This window comes from Arabidopsis lyrata (genome assembly GCF_000004255.2).
Source record: "Arabidopsis lyrata subsp. lyrata unplaced genomic scaffold ARALYscaffold_6, whole genome shotgun sequence".
Taxonomy (NCBI): Eukaryota; Viridiplantae; Streptophyta; class Magnoliopsida; order Brassicales; family Brassicaceae; genus Arabidopsis; species Arabidopsis lyrata.
Genome location: NW_003302550.1, coordinates 21,476,287 through 21,495,605, shown reverse-complemented (window position 1 = coordinate 21,495,605; position 19,319 = coordinate 21,476,287). Strand labels below are relative to the sequence as shown.

General features: G+C 33.8%; 7 protein-coding genes across 9 annotated transcripts in view; 3 read left to right on the top strand and 4 right to left on the bottom strand.

Moving 5' to 3' along the window:
- Window positions 1-10: 10 nt before the first annotated feature.
- On the bottom strand, window positions 11-4,625 carry LOC9308689 (putative ATPase, plasma membrane-like). Of its 2 annotated transcripts, XM_002872574.2 has the most exons (14): window positions 4,449-4,625; window positions 4,061-4,180; window positions 3,742-3,981; window positions 2,649-3,419; window positions 2,447-2,569; window positions 2,255-2,359; window positions 2,022-2,166; window positions 1,766-1,930; window positions 1,428-1,666; window positions 1,318-1,350; window positions 1,167-1,248; window positions 921-1,084; window positions 668-841; window positions 11-574 (listed from the first exon to the last, which is right to left on the bottom strand). In XM_002872574.2, the coding sequence occupies exons 1-14, from the start codon at window positions 4,497-4,499 to the stop codon at window positions 254-256; spliced, it is 2,733 nt and encodes a 910-aa protein (XP_002872620.2). In that variant the 5' UTR covers window positions 4,500-4,625; the 3' UTR covers window positions 11-253. The 2 variants fall into 2 exon arrangements, with proteins under 2 accessions (XP_002872620.2, XP_020879479.1); XM_021023820.1 differs by having other exon boundaries at window positions 1,428-1,930.
- Window positions 4,626-5,531: 906 nt separating this feature from the next.
- Window positions 5,532-9,620, bottom strand: LOC9310790 (protein HAPLESS 2). Its single transcript, XM_002872573.2, has 17 exons — window positions 9,063-9,620; window positions 8,824-8,967; window positions 8,658-8,746; window positions 8,455-8,552; window positions 8,295-8,355; window positions 8,111-8,189; window positions 7,879-8,013; window positions 7,606-7,803; window positions 7,451-7,531; window positions 7,264-7,364; window positions 7,073-7,190; window positions 6,949-6,981; window positions 6,775-6,868; window positions 6,605-6,693; window positions 6,404-6,522; window positions 6,216-6,316; window positions 5,532-6,143 (listed from the first exon to the last, which is right to left on the bottom strand). The coding sequence occupies exons 1-17, from the start codon at window positions 9,243-9,245 to the stop codon at window positions 5,740-5,742; spliced, it is 2,127 nt and encodes a 708-aa protein (XP_002872619.1). The 5' UTR covers window positions 9,246-9,620; the 3' UTR covers window positions 5,532-5,739.
- Window positions 9,621-10,076: 456 nt separating this feature from the next.
- LOC9308688 (protein RALF-like 5) lies at window positions 10,077-10,795 on the top strand. Its single transcript, XM_002874676.2, has one exon. The coding sequence runs from the start codon at window positions 10,368-10,370 to the stop codon at window positions 10,650-10,652; it is 285 nt and encodes a 94-aa protein (XP_002874722.1). The 5' UTR covers window positions 10,077-10,367; the 3' UTR covers window positions 10,653-10,795.
- A 330-nt stretch (window positions 10,796-11,125) lies between these two features.
- Window positions 11,126-13,241, bottom strand: LOC9308687. 2 transcript variants are annotated; one of them, XM_021022294.1, is made up of 8 exons: window positions 13,115-13,241; window positions 12,946-13,022; window positions 12,730-12,822; window positions 12,428-12,646; window positions 12,177-12,338; window positions 12,001-12,054; window positions 11,652-11,789; window positions 11,126-11,553 (listed from the first exon to the last, which is right to left on the bottom strand). In XM_021022294.1, exons 2-8 carry the CDS (start codon window positions 12,973-12,975, stop codon window positions 11,170-11,172), a joined length of 1,080 nt encoding a protein of 359 aa, XP_020877953.1. In that variant the 5' UTR covers window positions 12,976-13,022; window positions 13,115-13,241; the 3' UTR covers window positions 11,126-11,169. The 2 variants fall into 2 exon arrangements, with proteins under 2 accessions (XP_020877953.1, XP_002872618.1); XM_002872572.2 differs by having other exon boundaries at window positions 12,946-13,241.
- A 1,712-nt stretch (window positions 13,242-14,953) lies between these two features.
- LOC110227429 (UPF0725 protein At4g11700) lies at window positions 14,954-15,469 on the top strand. Its single transcript, XM_021021524.1, has one exon. It carries the CDS (start codon window positions 14,954-14,956, stop codon window positions 15,467-15,469), a length of 516 nt encoding a protein of 171 aa, XP_020877183.1.
- A 7-nt stretch (window positions 15,470-15,476) lies between these two features.
- On the bottom strand, window positions 15,477-17,284 carry LOC9310789 (pentatricopeptide repeat-containing protein At4g11690). Its single transcript, XM_021022290.1, has one exon. It carries the CDS (start codon window positions 17,211-17,213, stop codon window positions 15,513-15,515), a length of 1,701 nt encoding a protein of 566 aa, XP_020877949.1. The 5' UTR covers window positions 17,214-17,284; the 3' UTR covers window positions 15,477-15,512.
- Window positions 17,285-17,513: 229 nt separating this feature from the next.
- LOC9310788 overlaps window positions 17,514-19,319 on the top strand; it is a 2,892-nt gene continuing 1,086 nt past the window's right edge. Inside the window, exon 1 of the mRNA XM_002874675.2 lies at window positions 17,514-17,570. Coding sequence (XP_002874721.2) covers window positions 17,514-17,570 — 57 coding nt within the window. The remainder of the gene's footprint in view (window positions 17,571-19,319) is intronic.

Here is a 19,319-nt window from a genome sequence, read left to right as displayed (position 1 = left end):
ATTTGAGTAATTTCTCTATAAATAATTTAAGCAAACACTTAAAAAAAAAAAATTTAGAAGACGACATAGTAATAAACCTGCCAGTAGAATTACAAATTCTAATTTCTATTTAACTAAAATTTTCTAAACAAAAACAAAAAAAAAAATGAAAAAACTAAACAAAATTACACCAAAAAGGCAAAAACAAATACTTCAAAATAAAGAATAAAACTAACTAGAACACAATATGGTATTAAATCCGCGCAACGCCCTCTCAGCCGTGGGATGGAGTTGAATCTTCCAAGAGTGAGTAAGTATGGTCGTCTTTACCATCTATCACCCGATCAATGATGCAAGATGGATTGGTGATGATTCCCCAGCTGAGTTTATAATAGTTCAAAACTAAGTGTACCTTGTTGTCAATGAGATATTGCCAATCTTTTCCTGTTAGCATGTAACGGATTGCGAATTTCAATATGTCCAATGGAAAAAAGAAGATGATGTTGTAGAGCCAAATGACTCCAGCCCAACCCCATCCTATTCCTTCGATTTTCGCAGTTTCCCAACTTGTGTAAACCGCGATTATTGTTGCAAGCTGCAAGGTCAAGTTTATATATGAATCAGTGAAGAGACTTTATAATGAAAAAATAAGACAAAGAAGAAACAGAATCATGTTTTCTATACTTACACATTGTGATAGCATGAAAGAAAGAAGCAAGAACACTCCAGGTCGTTCGACAAAAAACCAGCTTCTCGATCGAATGACGAAGAAAAGAGCTTGGCTCATAATACTGACTTGTAAGTATAAAGCAGACATCATCTCCGCTTCATTGCCTCTCAAGTCTCTCACGTGGAACGTTCTCTATATATAAAACAAACCAAGAGTTTTGTTATTATGCTTGTGTTATGGTGGATTTGAAGAGAGATTTGTTTATACATACCGCGAAGAAATCGGTTCTATATGCAGCCCAAAAGAATACAACAGTTATTAAAGCCATGTAGCTTCCAAAAACAACGCCGGTTGCGAAGATCTCTTTGAGTTTCAAGCTAACTGGTGTAGGAGAAGGATTGGTGACTTTGTCCTTTGTGATAGTCATGATGGCTCCTGTGGAGAAATTATTAATAATGTTTATTATTGTTGGTCTTTTAGAGCAAATAAGGAAAGTTTTTAAAGAGTAAAAACTCACCATCGTTTAAGAAAGCAATGACCAAAACCATGATTGGTGAAAAGTCGAACTTCCATATTAACGCGATGAACATGAACCCGAGCTTTGAAAAAGCCACAAAGAGAGGTTATTTGATGATATTAAAGAAAACATACAAGATTGATTAACTTACCACAACACGGATGGTTATTGAGACTGCGTAAATCTGTTAAAAGATAAACATCAGAAAATCAGAACAAGTGAAAAGGCTGTGTATAGTTTAATAAGTTCATGCACACTCACTGTGTAGTATTTCATTTGTTGCAAAGTGGCTCGACTAGTTAGAACCGCGTTGATGATAACACTGAGTCCAGGCTCAGTCAGAACGATATCAGAAGCAGCTCTTACAGCTTCAGTAGCATCCGCAAAAGCGATACCAATATCCGCTTTCTTTAATGCAGGAGTGTCATCCACTCGATCACCAATCATACCACAAATATGCCCCATCTCTTGCAACTTCTTCACAATATGGTATTTGTGCTCTGAATAAATTTGGTAACCAAAAAAAAAAAACAGTGTTACAGAGAGAGAGCAAATATGTATTTCGGAACCAAGATATGGAAAAATGCTATTGAACAAACCTGGGAAGACACCAGAAAAGCCATCAGCTATCGCAATCGACTCATCAACAGGATGGTGAGTGATGATATCGTCTTTGTGGTTACCGAGTAATGATGTGATTGGGTACATATTTGTTCCCATACCAAGTCTACGTCCAGTTTCTTTTGCAATAGCAAGTTGATCATCTATAAAAACAACGGAAACATAAGAAAGAAATCGAAGATAAAAGTCGGTATTTTGCATATACACCAAAATAGAGAAAGTAAAGATGTAAACCGGTAATCATCTTCACGTTGACACCGAGGTCTAAAGCTCTTTTAATGGTTTCTGTACTATCATGTCTTGGAGGATCAAACAATGGCAATACACCAACAAATTCCCATGGATCACCAGAGCTTTCTTTTGTTTTCTCAGGTACATTCTGTAACAAAGAAACACAAAATTCACATAAAATCTTTTGTCTTTTTTTCATCTTCCTAAATTGGTACAAGATGTACTATTTTTCTCACCTGTCTTGCAACAGCTAATGACCTGAGTCCACGCTCAGCGTATTTTTCGATTGCAGAGTGGACACTATTCCTCAGATCAGCTCTTGCGTTGCAAAGATCAAGAATCTGAATTATCGAAGAATCGATTTTAACGGTTAATTGTTATAGAGAAACAGTACTCGACTTAAAAGTAAAACAGAATCAGTTTTATACCTTCTCTGGAGCTCCTTTGCTTACTCGATGCCAGTTTCCGTTGCCATCGATATAAGTTAAAGCGGTTCGCTTATCAACTGGATTGAATGGAAAGAAGTGTACTTCTCTAATTCCAGCTCTTGCCTATCAAAGAAAAAAATTCCTTTTTCTTCAAGAAAGAAAACAGAGGAAAAACAGAGTTTTTAAAATTTCTTATATATACCTCTTTTGGATCAGCAAGAGATCCAACCATAGCAGTATCAATAGCATCTTGATTCTCTGTTCTTGAAGCTCTCGCAGCTAAAAGCAAAAGTTGTTCTTTCTCAAAGTCTTTAGCAAAAACTTCAATCAGATTCTTGTCAACACTAAGCTTGTTGAGAGTCAGAGTCCCGGTTTTATCGCTGCACAGAACATCCATACCGGCCATCTTTTCAATGGCGGTCATTCGTTTCGTGATAGCTCCTTGTCGATACAACGTAAGGGACCCAATAGCCATTGTCACAGATAGAACAGTAGGCATTGCAAGGGGGATCCCACCAATCAAAAGAACCAGAAGATTGTAAATTCCGTCTCTGAAGTTTCTGCGCTGGATCGAGTACATCACAATGAGCTCAATCGAAATACCGATGGCTATAGAGATTATGCAGAAGTTTCCTATTGCGTTTACAAATTTCTTGAAATATCCAACTTGATTTGTTGTACTGTCAACAAGATGCGCATGCACCGCTTTACTGAAAAGTGTGTGGACTCCAGCAGCGATCACAACCGCTTCAATCTCACCTTGCTTGCAGGTAGAACCGGAAAAAACTTCTTCTCCTGGACATTTTGTGCTGGGAAGGTATTCTCCGGTAAGAGCAGATTCATCAACTTTTAAAGCATCGCCTTCGAGAAGACGTGCATCACAAGGAATGATGTCACCGAGCTTGATGCTTACAATATCTCCAGGAACAAGAATTGAAGCTTCTTGCTCTGACCATTTTCCATCTCTCAAAACCTTCAAAATAAAAACCAAAAAAAAAACCAAAATAGCCCCAAGATTGTATCAAACACTAGTTGATACATTGCAAATACCAACAAACAATCTAGATATATGTCTAGTAGAACAATGAAGCAAACAAGAGCTACAAAATATACATTGTGAAACTTCTATCTCTATCGGTTAATTAGAATCATCTTCGAATATGACCCCAAGAAACTATATGAAAACAAGTAGGGTGCTAACAATCTACTCATTTTAGATATAACATTTTCACGGTGTATGTCGAGTATAGAACAATGAAGAAAAAAGAAGAATGAAGGGAGTATATAAAGAGGACCTTTGTTTTGGGAGAAAGACCAGCCATAACAACAGCAACAGCACTTCCGGCATTGTCTTCTTCAAGATAGCAGAGTATTGTGTTGAACACCAAAAGACATACAATACCGACAAATACTTGCCAACCCGGTAGTCTTCCATCGGCGTTAGCCAACACAATAGCCATGATTGCAGCTGCTACTATGACCCAAGATAAAGGCTTAAACAGTAAACCGAAGAACCTGAGGGTTATGTGTTCCTCCTGTTGTTGTTAATTGGAACCACCAAAATATAGTTAGTGACTTTAAGCCAAAAATACTTATATGGAAGTTTTAGTTTACCTTCTTCTCTTCGAGTTTGTTAGGTCCAAAGATCTTGAGTCTTCTTTCTCCTTCTGCTCCAGATAAACCTTCTCTGCTGCATTGCAACTCCTTGAAAACTTCTTCAATTGGGATTTTCTCCTGCAATATAATATAATTAACATGATCTAATTATCTCGTGTACATTATTATTTTTTTACACAAATAACAACTAAGTATAACAACCAATGGAAATTCTTATAGCCAGAAGCTAAAAAAAAAACAGAATGTATAGAAACCCTAATTTAATCGAATCGTTAAGTAAAAAGGAGAAAATAAACTTTCCTTACGTAAATTTATTAAATAATTTAAACAAAGGAGATTAAAGTAACAAAAGAATTTACAGAGTAAAAAAGAAGAAATTCCATACCAAATCAACATTCTCGTTGTTAAAATCCTCGAGAGAAGTACCAGTCGACATCTTTCTCTCTGCCTTGGTCAAATCAAAATAAAATTATGCACAAAACTGCGGAACTAAGTAACGATTATAATGACACGAACCAGTTTTTTCGGTAAAAGAAAAAAAAGAGAGCAATTGAATGTGAACTACGTTGGCTATTTGGTGTCTCTATTTATACCAGAAAACTAGATTTTAACCCGGGTACACCGCGGATTGATTTATTTTTCTAAATTAATATATATAAAATTTTGAAGATTTTATCTCTTTATACAATATTTATAAAATTTTATCTCTTTATACAATATTTATAAAATTTTATCTCTTTATAAAATATTTATAAAATTTTATCTCTGTATTAAAGCGATATATTAATGATATTTTAAAATTTTATAAATATTGATTCAATCCCGTCCGCCATATAAACCCGTTCCAAAATATAACTCGTCCCGTAATTTCTTAACCCGTCCCGTGATTTGTTTTCTAAAAGTAGTAATTTTAAAAATTTATCGATTATTTATTATATATAAAATTTGCAAATTGTATCATTCTCTAATATATGTATATTTTATAGTAGTAACATTATACCACGAGACAATTTTTGGTTTTATACAATCTTTTCTAAATGAGATGATATTTTAATTTTTTTATTATCGTTGATTCAAAAACATGTCCCACCAAAAAAACCATTTATTTTATTAATGTTGATCTTATTTATGATGTGATTCTGAATCATTGTTTAAATATTTTAGTCGATGTGGAACGTTGAACACACATTTTTCGTCAATTGGATAATATATGTTCGTTTTTAAAATTTCAAATTACAGTATATGCAAAAAAAAATTGATTTATTTGTACTTTATATATTATATGATGATTCAAAACAGTTAAAAACAAATCAAACAAAGATGATAGGAAAATCATAATTTTAAATCTTAATCAAATCTTCTAAATATCTAAATTATTAAATATGTAATATCCGGTGTATGAGTTGAGTTAAATATAACCTGACCCAACACATTTTGTGACCAAAATTTGTAAACGGTCGGATATCAATTGTATCCAAATGCATTTTGCCTCGCCCACTAAAAATGTACTTCAAAAATATATACTAGTATAGATAGAGATTTTTTTTTTTACTCTGATGTATCTTTCCTTCACAAATCAGATTTGGATTCGGTTTGGTTTTCGGTTTAATACACATGCAATTTCATTATATATCCATCATATACAAATGTGCTTCTTCCACATACTCTTTAGCTCTTTAACACTCACGTAGTCTTTGTCTCCTCCGTCTTTCCACGTGCACATCACGTGGCATGACAATCCCGTGCTTGGGTCGCCTACGCTGCTTCTGCTTGCTATCTTTATGGACTCGATGAAGTTGGTGGTAGTAGTGAGCGTCGCTGTGGTCACGGTCAAGCATCATCTTCTGCAAAACGTCATGGTTTTCCCCATGATGGTGTTTGTGTCTCTGGTGTGTCCTACGATGATGATTATGGGTTTTGACACCATGATGATGCTTGTGATGGTGATGATGGCGGTTAGCGATGTTTTCTCTGGTGGGTAATAATCTCCTATGATGGTCTAAGTCGAAATGATCTTCCCACCAGTTGTAGCATGGATCAAATAGTCCCTTTTGGTGTAAGAGCCAAAGAAGCAAACATGCTGCAAACAAAACCATTAGTTCGAGATATTCTGTTAGCGATTTTTGGTTGCGGTTGCGGGTCAGACACTTACTGGTTGGGAAAAGAGCGAGGAGAAGGCCGAACATAACCATCCAGCTTAAACAAACGTATTGAATGTGGCAGCTGAAATCAAAGAAACTCGAGCATTTGTTTCTGCAAATATTATTGATATTAGTTCACTTTTCAAGTTATCATTACTATTACTCAAAAGAAGTTAAGTTAGGAGAAGTGTGTTGTAACCTGCAAGTATCTCCGGTGATGAAATCGACTAAACCATTGATGATTTTCGTCCCTAGTATCCTTATCGAATCAAAGAAACCTTTAGGATGAGTTTCTGGAATTTGAAATGGATTAGTAACCTGCATGTTTGAAGATAATGGTCACTTAATGATCAACATCAACATTAATCAAGAACTGTTTGAATTCAACTGTAGAAGGAACCTGAGTTCCATTGTCGAGTACGGTAGCCGTTGTACTAAATTGACACTCGGCTCTGTCTACTTCACTGAACTGAGAATCCTTGAGTATAGCTACACACAAAGAAAACAGAGCATTTTTGATGCAAGGAATCAGGAAAGGTTATGAGAAGGTGTCTTTTTATAAGGAATCACCTGTGCATATATACTTTGCAGCTTGATCTTTCGTCGGGTATAGCTTAAAAGCTCGAGTAGTAACCGCTTTTGGTTTTATAATGAAGAATTGCTCCTGAAAACATTATCAGTTTGTAACATTCCTCTCTTAACAATTAATGCTTCTTCTTAGCAGTTTAAATAAGAGTTAGTTACCTCAACAAAAGCCACGCCTTTGGAGCAATCAAACTGCGCAGGAGGGAGTGAGATGCGATTAATATATGGAGCAAACATTTTCTCGCTACCAAACTATCAGATAAGATTCAGTTTTGAATATTACCGTTAAGCTATAAGATGCTTCTACTTCACCGGTATTCTTGATTGTGACTGCAGCAACTCCGAATTGTGTAAGTGCCTCAAATGTGGGTATAGCGATGTTTATGATTTTACCAGGGCTCCTGCAACCACAGAAAAGTTATTTACTTTACTTTATAATCAGTATTTCCATGTAGTTGAAGACTTCTTTTTTACCTCTGGAAAACGTATTCAATATCATCAGCTCTTAGTTCTATCATTAGATTTGTGTTGAGTGTTTCCGTGACTCCAATCGAGAACGAGTGAGGCCCTGCGTTCTATATCGTGTAAAGAAAAATCCGATAAGACGGCAAAAAATCGTATGTTCTGTTGATTCAGAAACTAGGAAAGCTGGAAACATAACTGGATGTTGATTAATCCTCTCAAATCTTCCTTCCAGTCCATATAAAGGAAGTTGGTGTCGGCTGATTCGGTTAATATCTGCCTGAAATAGACTTGTTATCAGTGAAACAATGATGCGGTAAGGTGTTTATAAAGCTATAACATATAAGTACTAACCTCGCGGAAGTTCCATAGTTGATTATGCAAGCAACTCCAATATGGTGAAGAGCAGAAATTTGGTTGGGTGTTGAAAGCTTCATAACCAACACCGATTTTATTACATTCTAAGCCATCCAATGTAAATCTCACTCTCTCAAGCAGCATCCACATTGAGTAATTTGCGCCTAAGCTCCCTGGTTGTCCCGCTGCAGCCGCCTTTTTCAACCGAAAGATTCATTTAGCATTACAGCGCGGTGCAAGTTAAAGGAGTTCAAATGGATAAGCAGATACCTCTCTTGGGATTACAAGATAGAAGTCCTCGAAAGAAGGAATACTTGTATAACCACCAAAGTCTCCTATGAGATTAACCTTGAGAAAATTATCATTTGCAGTAGCTGTCCTATTTTCAGGACCAATGATCACTTCCTACGATTAAAAAAAAAACAATCGTAAGGCCGAGTAACTCGGAACAAAGCAAGCTTTCAACCCGAAGAAAAAGGGGATTTAGTGAAAGTAAACATACTGAAACTCTAGTTCCTGTTTTCAACTCAACTCGCACGCTAAATCCTAGTGACCGTTGTCCAATGCTGAAAACATGGAACCTACAAAGGAGAAATCAAACGGCCAAATTCAAAAAGAAAATGATAAAGTATAGTTTGCATCTTGAAGATAGGAGCATATGATAAATATCATGTAAGATTCCGTACCAGTCACCTGGAAAACGAAGGCAATGCGCAGTATTTGCCTTGCCTTTTATCATCTTATCAACTAATCAAAGTCAAGAGAAGAAATGAGAGTCCAGATTAAGCTATAATATTCTTTAAAAGAAACTAAAGAAGGGGAATGTTAAACCAGAGAAACACATACAAATATCTCCACAAGATGAAGGCATTCTTCTCTGCGGTCCACATGGACAACAAATCGGCTGAGTCTGCTCCAAAACATTCCCTTTCTCATCTCTCAACCTGTACAATTAGATTGGGAGGGACAAATCTTTATAAAAACAATCGCAAAGAAACATAGTAAATAGATCATAGAAAGAAACATAAGAGATTTAGACAAATCCTTGCCTCTCACATATTTGTACAATATCCGGTCCAGCATCGGGTTCACACTTTCGAGTCGTAACATGATACTCTTGAGGTTTATAAGGCACATCCTAAAACGTTTTTAAGAAGACATAGTGAGTCAAAACTAAGATTATCCTAATAATTTATAACTAATATAAATCCATACCCTAATGTAAGTAAGATCATAAAGAGCATATGCTGCGGATTTGTTCACTGTAATAACCGGTGGAATCCGTACGGTTTGCATATTACTACTCGAATTATCTTCAACCTCGACGATCTCCGCTACGATCGAAGCCTCTCCTCCACTCTTAATTCATCACAAAACCAAAATTGATGAAATTCAAATCGTATATAGAGAACAAACAGATAAATGTGAATTTAGGGAAAAAAAAAAAGTCTTACGGATCCACTGGGAACAGCGAGATTCAAGACGATCTTAGTAGAACAATTGAGATTACCAGAATCTGATGTTTTCTCACACTTCTCCAGCTTTGATTTCGATAAAATCTGAATTCCGTCGACTTCGTTAAATACTCCGACGACAATTCCGGCGATTACACAAGCCATTAAAATCGGGTTCACCATTTTTATCAGAAGTTTCTCTATCTCGGAGACGCGAATTGAAAATTGTGTTTTTTTGAAGAACTGCTTCTTCGTTTTTTTCCAACGGTTACTTTGGTTGTTTAATCTTTAAAATCCATTGGGATTAACCGGAAATTACAAGTCAACCGAATTAAACCAATACAATAACCTTTTTTGCAGGTTACAATGGAAATTACGATAAAGCTTTTTGTTTCGCCATGGGCTTAGACACGTGCCAAGCCCAATAACTTTCTGTTCTTTTATGTTCTCGTAAGCCCATTAATTAACCCAACTTAATATACCGGAATTGAAGATCTAGTTGAAACGGAAACCACCAGTGGTTCCCGGTTCAAACTCATGTCCCTTGATCTTCACTTAATAATGGAACTTAAAAACTTTATTATCATTTGTTCAATTATCTATAGAACTTCTAAACCTTAAAATCATTGGTGCAAATCCAAGCAGAGATCAACACAGTTGACAAATAAAGCACCCAAGTGTTTGTAACAACTAACAAATATGCATATGACACTTTCATATGTCGTTATCAAAATAAAAACACTACTTTCATTAAGCTCGTTACTGTTTTGTACATACAATTAGGAATTGAGGAGCACCTAATCTGGTTAAATAGATCCAAAACCAAATTAACACTATATACTCTCTATATCTGGAGTAATATCTAATTATTTAAAATTTCTCATTTATTTATGATAAAAACTAAGAATTTAAGGAGCATTGGAAAACCGACTAAGAGATTTATGACTAAAAAAAAAAAATTGACTCAAATTTATTTCATAAATCTTTTATAACCATAACCGAAACAAACGAACATAAAGTAGTCGTGAAAAAATCTCAGTTTTTTCATTCTGAATTTATTTCAAATTGAATGCGTATTTATTATTTTTTTCTAAGTCTGAATCGTAACAAAAACCATAACTCCCAAATTTTATTGTCTTTCCATTAAAAAAATAAAAGAATCTGAATTGATACACAACCAAAGACAAGATTGGACTTTTGTATTAAAGCCAATGGAACTATAACGTATCTCTTGCACTATAAAGAAGAATTTGTATCTCCAATATTCTTTCTACCAAACAAAAAAATAATCCAGAAAATAAAATAATGATGAAAGCACAAGTGTTTATGTTTGTGACAGTTTTGACTTTTGTATGTGTGTTTATAAGTAGCACTGATGCCATAAGGTATATTATATATCCTCCAGTGCATAAACATCCTAATGGATGTGATCCAAGATTTCCAACTCCCGCATGTTATAAGCGCACACCAGAGAATCCATATAGACGAGGATGTTCGTGTATCAATAGATGCCGCCGTGAGAATTGTGGACCAAACAGAGTATCATCTTTGAAAAAAATTTTGGATAAAATTTTGGAAATACCAGTGTAAACAAGATATAAAAAAAGATGAACAAAGTTATTAAGTATTTTATTTTGTTCACTTTAGTATATCGCTGTAACAAATATTTATCACTAGAAAAGAAACAATGTTTTAGTGAAAATTATGATTTACAATACCTTGTTAAAAGTTTAAAAAAGTGAATTTTAAAATTTTAAATAAGTATCTTTTACTCCCTCTGTTTCACAAAGAGTGTAATTCTACCATTTTTCACACAAATTAAAAAAAAACTAAACAAATGTCATTTCTACTTTTTATTAATACACTAGATAATACTCTCTTTATAATTAATAAGCTGAAATAGTAGGGATAAAAAGGAGAATTAGTCTTAAAAACTGCATTGAAAACATAAAACGACACTCTTTGTGAAACAAAATTAAAACCTTAAAACGACGCTTTTTGTGAAACGGAGAGTATCTGGCAAAGGTCAAATATTTCATATCAAAATTTGTTGGAGCACAATATATTTTTATTTATATATTTTCATTTGCATAACTTTGTATCTTTATTATTTTCCAAAAATTCTTGCAGGACCACCAAACATTATAGTTCGTCCCCAATATTTATTTACATAGAAATAATTTTGTCTCACATAATCCCAACCAATATCAGATATGACCTCATTGGCACCAGCTACACCAATAATTTTCTGACTATCGGCATCTACTATCGAGACATCACGAGCATATGCATAAAGTTTCGGATCGTCGTACACAATTTTCAGTCCATTGCCCATTGGACTACTCTTTGAGTTTGGAATTGTGAATATTTCGCCACCCCAAAATACATCGTCTGCATTGTATGCTAAATCAGTGAAGATGCGAGACGGCCAAAAACCTATAGTTTTTTCTTTATCTCCTATGTTTAACCACCAGTTTCCATTTAGTGGATCCTTGAAAAACAAAAAGAAAAACACAAGTTTAGAAATAAATAGTAAAAAAATGATACTACATATATATATGTAAACACTATTTTAATATTTTAACTTACTCTGAAAATGTAAAATCTAGCTTCAACCATATGTACTCCGGTCAATGAAACTTCCGGAAATGCATAATCGAGAGGAATATCGGTATTCACTATCACAAAACCGGGACAGTTCGTGTTGAAACAGTGTTGTTCACGTGTCTATACATTAAAAATACAAATTGATATCAATTAAATAAGGCAAAAATGATATATGAAACATGTTTTGTAAGAACATTTTTCGTTTTCGATAACAGTTAGATACAAACAAATGTTTGTAATTCATTTTATGTAAGGTTTTCACGTAAATAGTGGCAGCATTTCACAAATGCATAAAACAAAACGACAAAAAAATATATATATAACCCCTTACATGCAAATATGCAAAAAACCGGCAACGATTATCTCCATATAGCGTCGGATTCACCTGTAAAAAATAATTAAAACACAAAAAATAATTACGAATTAGCTATTAATTTATGTAATTTTTTTGTGTAAATACTAATTTTATATGAATTAACTTATTTCATAGCTATGATTATGTTATACCGTCCAACCAGCCTTGATGAAATCTGAACCGTTGGATACTTTGATCAGACCGGAAGAAAATTGAAGTTGGTTAACATATGGAGTTTTGTATAATGCGAAATGACCGTCTGCTCCTCCTATGTGCTTCTTTATCCATTCTGGTCTGACTCTACCTCCTGCATACTATTGAATACCACACTTATAAAATTTAAATGTAACTCATAATATAATATGTACTATAAAGTATAATAAGATTAGGAGAATTTACTCACATGCAAACCCGGTTCTGAGTTGGTTTGAGGATGAATATTTGAGTCAAACATTTCATTGAATGTTTTAAGTCTTATAAGGTCTTCTTTTGTAGTTCTCCTAATTGGGACAGTGCCTCTTGGACAACCAATTCCTTTTAAAGTAACAGATTTTGTTTTATTGTCACGACTTTCTTCTTCATTTTCAACCTTTTGGGGTCTATTCACTTTGCTTGGTTTCATCTAGAAAATAAAAACGAAATCGATTTTGAATTTAAGAAAATAAAAATGAATACACAATTATTATGAAAGAAAAAAAACATTACATCCGGATGAAAATCATGGTTTTTTAGGAGAGCATGATCAAACGCTGGTTGTTTATAAAAATCTATACAATCGTAGATATGTCCATCTTCGGTCTGCAAAACAAATTCAACATTAATATATTCATTAAAAAAATTAATAATGTAAAAGTCAGATATATAAAAAAAAATAAAACATTGTATAAAATTTATTGAAAATAATTAGAAAAAAGCTCTAACCTCGATAGTCTTAACAGGAGATTTATTCATAACTTTAAGTTGTCTCTCTAATTCCAAATCTTCTTCTTCAGACAACTCTTTAAATGCAGGATTTGCAACACAACTTGTTAGCACCAAAGCCACAAAAACAAAAAGCTTCATGCAAAACATTTTTCGACAATGAGCTTACTTTTAAATTTTTCTGTTCGTTATTTTCTTCAAGTCTCACACACCCTTATATATGATTTATTCTGAGAGTTTGTAAGTTTTTTTTGGGATTCAAAAGACGTTTGAAAATTAGTAAACGCAATTATTAGGAAGTTTGTAATTTCCTTATGACCACATCTTAAATTGTTGAATACGGAGGAATATGCTTTGGAATATTTAGTTTGGTTTCATAATATACTCGTGATACCATTTTTGTTTTTACAAATGCATGTATGCTAATCAAATATTTTTGGGCTTTTTGATAAAAAATATCGAAAAATGTTCTTCTTTTTTTTTTTGGTGTTAAAACAAATTTTTTTTTGTTTGGTTTCATGAAATAAATGTTTTTTGTTTTGCAGAATATATTACATGTTTGTAGACAATATAACCGTTATGTTTTCAGATACTTTGCCAACTACAAGACATAGATATCACATTGAAAATATTACAAGGACAATAGCAAATATCCTAATCTAAAAGAAAACTTATGTAATTTATTTCAGAGTAAAACTGCTCTAATCATTAATTTGAGCTTACTTGTGAATCATTTTTGGCTCTAGAGATCAAATTAAGGATTGAATCAGATGGATCTCCCTGAATCAATCATCTTCTCAACCAAATCAGCTTCTTTCGGTTTTCTTCTTTACAAAGAACTTCAATCAAATATCTATAGCTAGCAACATTTGGAGCCAACTTTTTCCCTTCCATCTCCCTCAGGAACCTCAATGCTCTATAAGAACTACCTTCCTTGCAATACTCGAGAATCATTGTATTGTATATCACTTCGTTCGGTTTTAACTTCTTTTCGACCATCGACTTAAAAAGCCTTGATGCTTCATTCATTTGACCTTTGATGCAAAACCCGTGAATCAATACACTATAGGTAAGAGCATCAAGGACTAATCATAGTTCCTCCATTGATAATCAAAGCTGAATTGTTCTTTAGTCCAAATTTTAATAACCAAAAATTTGCAAGTATTTATAAAAAAAACTTAGTAAACATATATTAGTTAAAGATTGATTTATTTGTAATTATGAATTAACAAAAGCTTTATAGAATTTTCTTAAAAACACAGGTTTTAGCACTTTTTTAGAAATTGTTTTGGACCATCGCATCTCTTGACTATAATTCATCCATTCTTTGTTTTTTTTTTCACTTACAAATGTTTTTACCATTATAAAAAAATACTTCACCTAAACCCTAAACCCTAAACCCAAATTAGAAAAAATTAGCCATTTTATATTAACATAATGACACCGAGCCCGTATTGCAGCCCGCAACACTAAATCAGTTATACCAAACTGCATTATGATTCTAAAATAATTGAATCATCAAATTTTTTTGGCAGACATTCAAAAGAAAAAGTATACCCGTAGAACCTTCCCTTTTTTTTTTTTTTTTTTTTTTTTTTGGACAAACCCGTAGAACCTTCCCTAAGCTATGAAGAGTTTATATAAATGGGCACAATGAAAGCTCAGACGAGGTATATAAATTGACCGAGAAAAAGAAAGCATCCATGCATCAAGCAGCCGAAGAGAAGATGGTGCAGCCGTTGTTGTTGTGATCAGAAGAGGAAATGGAGAAAAATGAGCGTGACAGGTCCGAGGATATGGAGAAAATTATTGTACACGATGTAAGGATATATATTCTTTCATTTTCCTATGACTTGGTAATTTGATTCTCTCAATCGCTTCTTCTTAATATTTTTGCTAATAACAAACAAACAAACGTGTCTTACTTAGGATTTTTATGTCAACCGTGGTTTGCTTTACACCATGTCCACTGTTAAATATCACATTTCCTGGTGACAACGAGTCATGTATGGTGTTGGATAAAAAGTTCCACCAACTATTCAAGCCTGACTTACTACCCCTAGAGGATCCTTTCAATGGCCGATTTGACGTGCTGAACAAATCAGAGATTGAAGACAATGAATGGATTCTTCTCTATTTGGAGCTTGCTGTTGCCACATCTTTCAGGAACCATACCAAACATGGTCTAACCAGTTTGAAGATTCTGAAAGTAGCTATGGAAATTCCACCAAGCCTGGTGGAGCCTTTAAATAAGGGACTTGACGCCTATGACGCAATTTTCTACATTAGCTACAAGGACTTTTGCAAGGCTCGAGTTGGTAAGGATGTCGATAGCATTGCTATAGTCAGAACTCAGAAGATTATTGGATCCGAAATTGGAAATCTTAAGACTCGGCGGTCTAAAAATAGATTAGTTACGGTTAAAAAATATACTAACCGTAACCGTTGTACTCAGAGCTCACAAACCATCAAACCATCAAACACCATGGAAGCTGGCTCCTCCTCGTCCATGGATCTAGACTAATGATAAGTTATTTGCTACGTTCAGATTCAAACTGCTCTAATCATTATTTTGAGCTTACATGTGAATCATTTTTAGCTCTAGAGATCAAATTAAGGATTGAATCAGATGGACCAATCCCTGAATCAATCATCTTCTCAACCAAACCCTCAGCTTCTTTCGATTTTCGTTCTTTACAAAGAACTTCAATCATATACCTATAGCTAGCAACATTTGGAGGCAACTCTTTCTCTTCCATCTCCCTGAACAACCTCAATGCTCTATAAGAACTACCTTCCTTGCAATACCCGAGAACCATTGTATTGTATATCACCTCGTTTGGTTCAAACTTCTTTTCGACCATCGACTTAAAAAGCCTCGATGCTTCATTCATTCGACCTTTGATGCAAAACCCGTGAATCAATACGCTATAGGTATGAACATCCGGGGTTAATCCTAGTTCCTCCATTGATGATCGAAGCTGAATTGCTTTCTCCATGTTATCCGAACGAGCAAACGTGTCGATAAGTATCGTGTATGTTACTTTCGACGGTTTAATCCCTCTCTCTTCCATCTCCTTAACCACCTTACCTGCTCCTGAAGTATCCCCTTTCTTACAGAACCCGGAAACTAGAATATTATACGTGACAAGAGACGGAGACAGACCTCTTGACTTCAAATCTCTGCATAAACTCAACGCCTTCCCCAATTTTCTCACACCACAAAACCCATCAATCAAAGTGTTATACGTAATCAGATTCGGGTTGATTCCATCACTCTTCATCTGATCCATAACCTCATTTGCCTCATTCGCCTTCATCTCTCTACATAACCCACCAATCAAAGTATTATAAGTAACAATATTACACGAAACCCCTCTCTCACGCATTTCGTCGAACACTTTAAACGCATCTTTTGTTCTTCCATCTTTGCAAAGCTGATTCATCACACAGTTATAAGTATGGAGATTAGGGAAAACACCATGTTCCTGCATCTTCTCGTACATCTCAAACCCTTGTTTCTTAATCCCATTTTTGAATAACCCATGAATCAAAACCGTGTAAGTCCACTCATTAGCCACTAATCCGAACTTCCCCATCTCAAAAAACAAATCTTTCGCCTTCTCAATCTCACCTTTCTTGCAACACCCATCAATCAAAGTAGTGTAGATAACAACGTTTGGAGAAAACCCAAACTCTCTTAATTCAACAAGAAGATCAAAACTTTTCTCAATCTCACCAGCTTCACAACAACCTTTGATCACAATCCCAAAGCTATACACATCCAAAACAACTTTGATTTTGCTCTCGTTGAAGAAACACCACCATTGATTGAAAGAAGAAGACCCAACAACGAAAGTTAAGAGATTGTTGAAGCAATTCGATCCAGGAACAAAACCCTTATCGACCATTTCGTTGAAGTAATAGATTGATGAATCTAGGGATTGAGATTGAACATAGGCATTGATGATTACTTCGTAGAGACGAGACTTGGTTTTTGACGTTTCTGATTCTGTCAAATAGTGTAGCAGAGAGGAAGATGTGAAGAATTGGGATTGGATTTTTCCGGAGATTACTTGAAGGAGAAGTGATTGAGCGTGAGAGTATAAGTTTCCAGAGAGAAGGAGACGAAGAAGGATTGATATGGATTCGTGTGTGTGTTGAAATCCATGGAAATTTGGAGAATTTAAGAGAGAGAAAGCTTTTAATGGAGGAACCTTGATTAGATTTGCTAGTAGAATGAGGGTTTTCTGGGATTTTGCCGCCATGGTAGACTAGATAGGTTTATACACGAAACATTGAGGCGTCGAAGAAGAAGAAGCCATAGCTGAGCTTAATTAAGCATCATGAACAGTTAGGATTAATCTTAGTTTTTTTATTATTTTAGAAAAGAAAAGCCCATTTATTATGGGCTAGATAAAACGTAAGGCCCATATTTTGTTTAATGTGGGTTCGTTGATCTAGGTAACCCAAAAAAACGTGCTATATATATTCTTTACGAGGCAAATCTGAATATGCAGTGGTAAAGAAAAGCTAAAGCAACAAAGAGAAAATAGATAGGTATTTCCATGAAGAGATCACGAGAAGAATCTCAAGGTGGCCGCAATAACATATTTGTTGATGAGGTATCGTCTTCTCTTCTCAATTCTTTATGTTTTTCTGCGTCGAACTCTGTTTCTACTCTGCTCTTTCCTCTCTGTTTCTCGTGTTTTCTCTGTTGTCTCGTACTCTCTTCTTCGTTTTGTTTCATCCTCTATTTTGTTTTTTCTTTGGTAACTTTTTTTAGATAGTTTAAGCCTGATCTGGAGAAGAATTAGGGTTTCAGGGTTTTAAATTGTTAGAAAATATTCTCTAGACTTTTGCGTAAAATATGATTCCACAACTTCTTCATGAAATATTTCACATATAAACCACATATCAAACAATTGTTTTATTTACATTTCTTTACAAATTTAATAGTGGAAAACCAAAAAAATTTTATGGTATTTTTCGAACATTATACTAATAGTAGTATTTTTGGCAACAAAAAAAAAACTTGAAAGCGTGGTATTTTAAGAAATTTCATTAAAATATATCACACATCAATAATTGATGATGTATTTATAAAAAAAGTACTAAATAAATAGGAGCAGTGGTGGTGTTTTTGAAGAAACTATTTTGTTTGTTTAGAAATGAGTATAATTTTTCTTTTAAGATTAATAATTATTTGTATAAGTTTCTTAATTATCGTGTTTTATCAATTATTTTTAATTAGTATTTTCCTAAATACTTTTTTCTCATTATTTTTAAGAAAATAATATATATCTTTTAGAATTAGTACTTAAATTAGAATTAGTAAATAATTTTATAATTTGTATTTTTAGATAATAAGATATACGTATATTTTTCTTATATTATCTTTTTAATATTTTTAAAAATATGTATATAGTTTCTTTATAATTATCTTCTTTAAATTTTTAGATTTTTAGATTTGTTTGATATAAGATATATATGTATAGTTTTCTTATAATATTTTAAAAAATAAATAAAAGGAAAATTTTTATCTACACGTGTCAAAATTTGAAAACCATATTTTATATAATAAGATTTGGCTTTAATATTTGGAATGCACAGTTATGATTTAGGGAGACTCACAAAAATGCCCCTTTTTCAATACCCCTTTTCAAAAATGCCCCCTTTGGATGTCTATTTTTAAAAATACCCCTTTTATGTACAAAATGACTAAATTACCCTTCTTTTAATAAAAGATATCATAAATATATAAGAAAATATAACAAAATTAGGTCCACAAAATACAAAACATTTTTTGGCGGGAAAAGTGATCCCCCAATTTTTCCCGCCAAAACACTTGTAAAATTTTGTAAAACCTTTAAAATACCTTGTAAAATTTTCCCGTAAAATTTTTTCCCGCCAAAAAATTTTTTTTGCGGGAAAAGTGATTCCGCAATTTTTTTGGCGTTAAATTTTTGGCGGGAAAAATTTTCCCGCCAAAAATTTACAAGGTATTTTAAAGGTTTTTTACAAGGTATTTATAAGGTTTTACACTGTTTTTTAAAAGGTTTTACAACGTATTTACATGGTAGTTATATGACCCGAAAAAATTTTACAAGCCATTTTTTGAGGTATTTGCCAGCTAGCCGCTTTTAGATGATACTTTCTTCTTGTTACCTGATGAAGATTGTTAAAAAACGTCCCAATTACCTAGAAAGAGCGATGAAAATACTTTGAACATACTCATCAATCACTTGAAAGGACTTTGTAAAAACACTTGAAATGTCCTAGTAAATTTCATCCGACCCCTGACCTCGCCCACAATACCGAGGATGCATCTTTACCCCAAACCAAAAATTTTAGAACGATCATTTTAATCGATG

Excerpts from the sequence above, each read along its gene's own strand:
- LOC110227429 (XM_021021524.1), top strand. The coding sequence starts at position 14,954 with ATGGTGTTGGATAAAAAGTTCCACCAACTATTCAAGCCTGACTTACTA.
- LOC9308689 (XM_021023820.1), bottom strand. The coding sequence starts at position 4,499 with ATGTCGACTGGTACTTCTCTCGAGGATTTTAACAACGAGAATGTTGAT. Across the intron at positions 4,181-4,448 it reads ACAACGAGAATGTTGATTTG|GAGAAAATCCCAATTGAAGA; the intron begins GTATGGAATTTC and ends ATTATATTGCAG. Across the intron at positions 1,351-1,427 it reads AACAAATGAAATACTACACA|ATTTACGCAGTCTCAATAAC; the intron begins GTGAGTGTGCAT and ends ATCTTTTAACAG.
- LOC9310789 (XM_021022290.1), bottom strand. The coding sequence starts at position 17,213 with ATGGCGGCAAAATCCCAGAAAACCCTCATTCTACTAGCAAATCTAATC.
- LOC9310790 (XM_002872573.2), bottom strand. The coding sequence starts at position 9,245 with ATGGTGAACCCGATTTTAATGGCTTGTGTAATCGCCGGAATTGTCGTC. Across the intron at positions 8,356-8,454 it reads TTCATCTTGTGGAGATATTT|TTGATAAGATGATAAAAGGC; the intron begins GTATGTGTTTCT and ends GACTTTGATTAG. Across the intron at positions 6,694-6,774 it reads TGCAAAGTATATATGCACAG|CTATACTCAAGGATTCTCAG; the intron begins GTGATTCCTTAT and ends CTTTGTGTGTAG.
- LOC9308688 (XM_002874676.2), top strand. The coding sequence starts at position 10,368 with ATGATGAAAGCACAAGTGTTTATGTTTGTGACAGTTTTGACTTTTGTA.
- LOC9308687 (XM_002872572.2), bottom strand. The coding sequence starts at position 13,095 with ATGTTTTGCATGAAGCTTTTTGTTTTTGTGGCTTTGGTGCTAACAAGT. Across the intron at positions 12,339-12,427 it reads ACTCAGAACCGGGTTTGCAT|TATGCAGGAGGTAGAGTCAG; the intron begins GTGAGTAAATTC and ends GGTATTCAATAG. Across the intron at positions 12,055-12,176 it reads TCATCAAGGCTGGTTGGACG|GTGAATCCGACGCTATATGG; the intron begins GTATAACATAAT and ends TATTTTTTACAG.